The 8,021-nt window shown below is 36.2% G+C and overlaps 1 protein-coding gene across 1 annotated transcript; it reads right to left on the bottom strand.

Moving 5' to 3' along the window:
- Positions 1 to 5,198: 5,198 nt before the first annotated feature.
- Positions 5,199 to 6,527, bottom strand: LOC105136097 (zinc finger protein 1-like). Its single transcript, XM_011041289.1, has one exon. It carries the CDS (start codon positions 6,104 to 6,106, stop codon positions 5,372 to 5,374), a length of 735 nt encoding a protein of 244 aa, XP_011039591.1. The 5' UTR covers positions 6,107 to 6,527; the 3' UTR covers positions 5,199 to 5,371.
- Positions 6,528 to 8,021: the final 1,494 nt, after the last annotated feature.

Below are 8,021 nucleotides of genomic sequence, written 5' to 3'. Positions count from 1 at the left end.
TCAAGAAATGCCATCACCTCTTCTTTTCTCTTCTAATCCTCCATACCTTACTCAGCTGACAACAAAATTACCATATCGCCATTCGAAGCTAACATTGTCAGAATCACAGGCAAGGAGATCAATTACCAGTCTTAGTTGTTATTATTATAACTGTTTGTTAATGAATGCTTGTTGGGTTCTGTTTGGTTTCCGAGAAGATGAAGAAATGAAAATGGAAAGACTAGACTTGAATTGTTAAATTGTTGCTTGTTTGGATCTTCAAGTTTAAACGAAGAATGGGTTCATAATAATTGTTTATTTAATTTTGTAATTATCTAGAAGATTAAATTTTTTTAAAAGAATTGAGGCATGACAGTAATGAGCTTTAGTTGTGTAATTTATGTAAGTGGAATTGTTATATTGATGGTGAAGTAGTTATTTTTTTTTATCCTCCATTGAAATTAACACATGGGTTCATGGTGGAGTGTTGTTTGTGGTTGTGATTATTATTTAGATGTTTAATTTTTCATGTTGAAGCAAAAAAGCAGTGAACTTTATAGTTGTGTAATCATGTGAATTGTGTTGATAGTGTTTAGTTTTGTTATTTGGATTATGTAGCCAGAGACGAGGTTTCATTCATTTACGGTGGAAGATCTATCAGGAGAGCAGTGGGTGATAATGAAGATATTAAACGTGAAGCTTCAATGTTTGATGGATATGTAACTGTTCCAAAACTTGGAGATGTTGCCTCTGGTGAAGATTTGTGTCCTCACATCAGTATGATTGTTGATATTTCCAGAGGGGATGGTGGTGAAAAGTTGGAGTTTTTGTGCTCAGCGTGGCCTGATCATTTGGAGATTCAGCAAGTTTACTTGCTTGGGCATGAGAAGATGTTGGTTAGGCCTTTATGGGGCCTGATTTCAGGTGTGATTTTTTTTTCCTGATGATTATGGTGCTTGTGTTTGTTTTACAATCAGGGTTTGGTTTGGATTAAATGCTCTGTTTTTTCTGGAAGTTGAAGAGAGAGCTTCAGAAGACTCTTCGTGAGTACCTGGAGGCAAGGGGTGTAAATGATGAGCTTTCTTTCCTCTTGCATGAATATATGCTGTATAAAGATAGGATTGAACTTATTCAGTGGTTTGGAAAGGTCAAATCTTTTGTAGAAAAACAGAGAGTTGTTTTTCATGGTGCCCTTTATGAGACAGGTTTGTTCATTTTTTAAAAAAACTCACGAGACGGTTATTCAGTATGCAGTAGCGTGAAAATGAAATTCTATTCTAGGATTCCTGACCAATGACTCTTTAAGGTGTTCTGATAGGTAAGCTACTTAAGATAGAGTCATACTGCTGAAAAGCTGCAGGAAATACTTTCTTTCTTATTACATAGCCACTATGCATCTCCTTGTCTCTCTTTCTTGCCAGTAGAAGTGTGGAAACATGAACCTCTGAACTCTACTTGCAGAAAGTGTCTGCATAACAGAGGACATTATGGGCAGTGTGATACTTAGGTTATGGAGTCTTTATTGTTGGACATGGAAATGGGAAAATAACTTCTGTAATAACCATAACTGAGGGTAGCTCAAACCCAACAAATGAGAATTTTGATTTTTCGTTGTGAGCTGGTGAGCTTGGAATCAAGAACTGCTTGATTTTTTTCACCTTTTCAAATCAGCATGTTTAATGACTGGCTGACCAGCATTATTATAGAGATTCATTACAGAGCACCATCGCCTTGGAGGTTCTCGTGGTGTAAAATTTCCCATGCATTATGGACTCACCTTATGGTTTTTTAACTGAACTCAAAAGGCTTGAAAATTGTTGTTAACGGTGGTAATCAAAGATTCAGAGATGAAGGAAATAAAACTCAGTAAATCAAAGGACTCCTTAGGGAGGTTTCATTGCAATATTCATGCTATTATGATGACTTGGCGAGACAAGTTGAAAGATGGAACTATTAGAGAACAGAGATAAGTATATGGGAACTAGAGGTAACAATTTAATAGCTGTAGTCTTGGTTCTTTTTAGGACCTAAACTATGATTTCTTTGCGTCATTTTCCTTCATCTTAGATGCATGTTGAGCAAAAGGTTTACAGTTTGGTGCTAACCAATGTTCTTTGACATCTTATGGTTAGAATCAATGACACTCTCTTCATTTCTGAACAACCTTATTGGACTTGAGTTACAGCGACGCCAATGTTTCAATTGCTCGGCCGAACACTGTGCTTGACTCAATTCCCAGTTGGCATGCTTCCTTTTATCTGCTCATTTTGTATTTTTTTTCCTCTAATCCTTTACTTTTTGCTTCCAGTCCTGATATACTTTCAAGGAACAGTCCCTCTACAACCTTTGAAGTGCCTGCAAGAGGGACACAACTGAGATTTAGTTTTCAATAAAAATGTTTGATTTTTGTAGCAAGACACGAGGCCACGATGAATATGGCTGTTGGGCTTCTTAAGCCTAACATAGAAGAAATTTCTTAGAATTGACCCGTTTAAATTTAATGAGTATTTAAAAATCTTGTGTGTTTCAAAAGTGTATTTTATTTAAAAAACATCATATTAATGTAAAAAATAAAAAAATTATTTTAATATATTTTTATAAATAAAAAATATTTTTAAAAACAAAGAGCAAGAAGCCCAGAAAACAAACTTAACACGACACAAATGTGGGGTAACAGAGACCTCCAATCTTTATCAAGCAAAACACCAAGCTCATCTAGAGGAGAATCTAGGAAACTTGGTCTCACGCCACCGCCAATACTGGCTAATTAAAGCATTTGCACAATGGTTCCCTTCGCAGAAAATATGCTCTTGGTGGCACAGACCTTAGTTTTAACATTATAAAAATTAGGAAGTGCTATAGTGAAAAATCATTTTCCTCCAGACTACGTCTTACATCTGCCTAGTTGTGTTGTACCAACCAGTATCAAAAACTTTGAAAACCTGCTTAGTGCTTCCTAATTTGTGGTGCTCTTGGCACATTGTGGTGAATTATTGTACTCGAACATGCTCAAACATTTTTTATTTTTATTATCAGGTTGGTGATTAGGTGACAAGTGAAATTGAATACTGACAAGTGAAATTGAATACTGATATTGCTTTTGTCAAATTTTATTTTGGTAATATCTAGTAATTCACAGGCAGGTTTCCATAACATCATGCCGGCCACCTTTTCTTCTCTTGCCAATTTTCTAACAGGACGGGTTGCTATATTTGCTTGTTTTGAAAGAAGCAAAATGGTTGCTGTTAATTTGTCCAGAAAATATTGATGTTAGGTAGTTGTCATATTACGGTCTTGTGGCAGAATCAGGTAAAATGAATTTGATTGTGATATAAAGTTGAGAACAGTAAGCAATGTTGAGATGGTGATGAATTGGGTTTATTATGCATAGTAATTGTCCTGCTCTTAATTGAACAAACTGTTCTATGATTGTGCTCCAATTAAGGGTAGAGGCTGGTTGTAGTGATTTAAATCTTTATTTGTCACTGGTTAGTCTTGATAATTTCGAAGCAACAAAAACTACCTAGATCAACACCATCTATTTCGGGTGATTGCCCGACCCGACTGGGTGTGACTGGTTCCTTCCGAGTTCAGATGGGGAGTTGGTGCCAGTTGCCCAACTTCTTGGTGAAAAAAGGGCAGGAGAAACAAGCCCGAGTATCAATTTCATGATCCCTTCTTGTTTGCACCTAATTTTGGTAGGAAACTCAAGGAAACATGATGGCCTTTAATGCTTCTCCACAATTCTTGCTCAATATGATATTCCTAACTTGATCTTGTAAGAATGGTGGTAGCTGAACCAAGCAGGCAAGACCTGATTTCTTGTTTCTGCATGAAATGGTTTTAATCTAGTTTCTAGACCGCTGACTTTTTGTAAGAGATGGATGATCTAAATTCCATGTAATAAATTGGAAACTTGAAAGTAATGCCTGCTAGCCAGTTGACTTGATTTTAGAAGAACCAAAAAAAAAAAAAACCTTCCCAGGGTGCTGCCTGTTTCAGCTTGTCATGCCCTTAAAACAGGGCATGCATTATTCTTCGAAGGAAACTGTGTTCAATGTGATGCAATGTGAGCTGAATATAGGTTATATTAACGTAGAATCAAATCTTCTCTAGATTTAGTGATCAGTTTGTGAAAGAGACATCTTACACGGTACTTGGAAAAGGACAATCATACAGTCTGTTTGGGGTTCTTAGATAATGGAGAAAGTCTAGATCAAAAACTGTAAATGACAAAGAAACAGCTTAACCCTCTACTAAAAAATGCATATAAATACAATTTATCCTACTCATAAACTTGCTTTCCTATAATGCCTAATTTGATATCATTTCTTGTAAACAATGTCAGATCTTCCAAGTCTTAGTTGTCACTATATGCAAGATTTTGTGTTTACTTTCTATTGAGGCAGGATGAATCCATGATAACTATACTACTATAGTCATGTGATAGCGGTGCCGGTTGCATTTGCTTAATGTCCCAAAACAAAAGAAGAAGAGAGAGATAGAAACGTGTTAATTTAAAAAGACAAAATATAAATATAAAATAAATTTGTTTTTGTGAAAGTTTTAGGATGAGTTTTTATATTTTTATTAAAAATACAGATCTCCATCATTTTTATATTTTCTATCTCTAGGTATTAATCAAACATTAACCAATGTATTCAACCATGTTTTGCACCTGTGAGGCAACTTTGGATACACTAGACTGAAGTAGATTGGATATGGTAATTTCCGTTGTATTGATATTTGGTGAGCATATGGAGCAAGAAAAACAAAAGCTTTTGCTTTTGTTGAGTCCCATTGGTCAGATTTTTCTGAGTCATCACGGCTTATGGGATAGTCCTGTCCAATCTAGTCTGGTTGAATTCTCTTCAACTGGATATTGTAGATGTGACCCTGAAGCGGTTTTCAAGTGTCTGTGTCTTAACTTATCAGAAAATGCTAGGAGTGAATAACCCTAGATTAAAAACACCACATGATTCATGAGAAAGCATGAATTGAATACCCTTAATTGACTGATTGCTCGAAGACTTTATGCAGACAACTGATACTGTACGTTGCTAGGGCTGAGGTAGAGGGAGAGAAAGAGATGCTCAAGAATGAGTACAAACTTGTCTGTCTTCTGGATCGAATCGCATCCATAGTCTAATCTTAAAAAGGCTCGAGTTCGAGCTTGACAAACAAAATACTAGCCACTATGCTCTCACGAGATTGAGGCACAGAACAACATGAACTACTGAAATCAAAGAAGGATGAAGGAAACAGATCCTAAAAAAACAACAATCATATAGCACTTCTATTGCCAAAATTTACATAGACATGTGTCCAGTGATAAAGAGGACAGAATCTGAAGATAAAATCAAGTGTGAACAAAAGAGAAAGAAAATACATTTTAGAGCTTGAGGGACAAGTCAAGCTTCTGAATATGATCATCTTGATTAGTCTTCAAATGACCACTGCCTATCCACCTACCAGTTCCAGAGTCTGCTGGAGAACCTACAGTACTAGTCCTCTCTAAGTTGAACCTACCCATACCGGCACGCGATGATGCTGTTGCAATATTCATGTAATAATTCTCCATTGATAATTTTCCAATAGAAGATGATAGGTGAGAAGGCTTATGGATCATTGAGTGTACTTGAATTCCAAGAGATCTACCATGGAGAGGAAGAGAAGCCATGCTTGAATGATGATGGTGGTGGAAATAAGGATGTCCATAGGCTGCAATTGAAGCAGCGAATTGACTCCCTATTAATCTATGCCCTCTTTTAGCCAGAGTCCTTTCTCTTTTATGGGCATTTTGGTGTCCTCCAAGTGCTTGTGAACTATAGAATTTTCTTTGACAATAGTTGCATGAGAAAACCCTTTGCTCCGCATCAGTAGCTTGAGGAGTTTCTGGTGAAGTCTTAGATGAATCCATGCTGCTGAAGCTGCCAATAAGGTTGAGCTCTCGATTGAACCACTGACTTGAATCACTTGCAGTTAGCTCTGGATCTGTTTGGAGAGTTGGCCTAGCTTCTTCTTGGTGATCTCTTACTCCTACAACTTCTTGCTCATTCTCACTTGGCCTCTTCAGTGGATTTGAAGCTTCAGAGAAACTCGACTCTTTCCTAACCAGTGATTCCATAGGAAAGAACCCTTTTTGGGCCTCAACTACTCTTTGCTAGTAGAGTATGGAAACCAAAAAAGGGATAAAATCTTTTTTGACAGGAGTTAACTGCTATGTGCTACATATATGGAAGGATGTAGTGCTTCCTACATGGATTTGAACAATATAAAATATTAGAGATTATTAGGTTTGCTTGTTGTCACACACTTGTAGAATTTGCCTTTCCTTAGGAAATCCACCATGTAACTATATCCATTTGTCCGTCCATTACAGGAGGCAACTGTGCAGTATCCCTACTCATCAATGGGACTGCATGCTCATTGCCCACATACCCTAATGCACAAGGCACAAATTCCTGAGATAGTAACTATGCACAAACAATCAAACGTTTGGAGTTAAGCTATAATGTGTTCGAGTGCTTTGCCTCAATCATAGGGAGACAACCTGACCTTCTTGTCTAGGCATCACAGAACCCTCTCGTGTACTTTTAGGTCCATCAGCATGGGGGTACTATGTTACATTGTTACATGTTAGTTCTTCAAGTGCTTTTTTTTTTTCTCTTTTCTTTTTGTGGGGTGCACTGCTTTTCATGGATGTTTCTGCCCGGTAGTGATATATTAACATTGTGAACAAACACCAGGATAGCTACTGATTGGACCCTGCAAGGTTGGGACAATGATAACTTGAGACATCGTGTTCAATTATTTTTTGTAGTTTGGAGTTGAGGGATTTGAACTTGAGGCACCAGTTCTTAAATTCTTAGCTGTATGACATAATATTTCACTTGTAGCAGATGTATATTGATCGATCAAATTGAAAGTTCAGTCACATACTCACATGAAAAGGTCAAGTCATGTCAAGCACTTGTCAAGCATTAATTGATTCACTCAGGGTGTGTCTATCACCTCCCATTGAAGTAAATTTGAAGTAAAGAGCAACCCTATTCCCTTCACTTTTTATTGCACGTAGTTTATTTTTGCATCTTAAGCTGTTTCTTCTTTTTTGTTAAGAATATATTTAGCTTGTAAGGAATTAAATTGATATTTTTTTTAGTATCTTTTACAAGTTCATGTGAAGAATAAAAAATTTATTTTAATATATTTTTAATTTAAAAATATTATATATCATAATATCAAACACATATAACCTAATTTGACAAATTTTTATAATGCAAATTTGGAATCTATCGAACTAGTCTTCTAGCACGGGCTATTCTCGTATATTTTTCAAAGAATGGACATAGCGCAAGTTAAAGGCTTTTATAATGCAAATTTTTATTAGTTTGGTGTAAGCTTATATATTTAAAATACCATAGAGTATTAAAAGAAGAAGAAGGAGTATGATTTAGTTTACCCTTATGTGCCATGAATGGTGGTGGGACATAGACGAATGGCCGACAAAGAAATGGGGAAGCTGAGGTGGAGCCATGTAGGCTAAAATAAGCTATGATAGACTTGATAGTGGTTGGTATCTTGTGGTGTTTATGTATTATTAGTTTAACCGTTTGGTTAGGGTCTTGAAAAGCCATAACAAGACAAGAAAAAAAATGTGTTTATATATATATATATATAATACATAAATTTATTTTATATTTTGATCTAGGACACTTCAAGTTCAACAAAACACACTGTACGTTATTTTTTCAATCTCAAAACAGTAACGTCGATAATGAGATAAATCCTAAAGAAATTAACATGGAGAACTTCGAGATAAGCATGATTTTTAGCTTTGGTACTTTATATAATAATATTAGCAAAAGCATATGGCATTTAGCCAGCTTCTTTCGAACCGATCCGAACCCCACAAGAGAAGGAAAAAGAAGGAAGGTAGTGGGGTTTCGGCATTTTAATTACTCCCTTCGGCTTGCACATTACAAGCACGCCATATGATCCTATTACCATTTCTCTCGTCTAATCAATTGGAACCAAATCTC

Source organism: Populus euphratica, unplaced genomic scaffold (genome assembly GCF_000495115.2).
Source record: "Populus euphratica unplaced genomic scaffold, PopEup_1.0 scaffold51.1, whole genome shotgun sequence".
NCBI lineage: Eukaryota > Viridiplantae > Streptophyta > Magnoliopsida > Malpighiales > Salicaceae > Populus > Populus euphratica.
Note: the sequence above shows the minus strand (reverse complement) of the source record. Positions and strands in the feature narration are given on the sequence as shown.

What these genes read in the sequence shown, in the direction of transcription:
- LOC105136097 (XM_011041289.1), bottom strand. Translation starts at nt 6,106, where the DNA reads ATGGAATCACTGGTTAGGAAAGAGTCGAGTTTCTCTGAAGCTTCAAAT.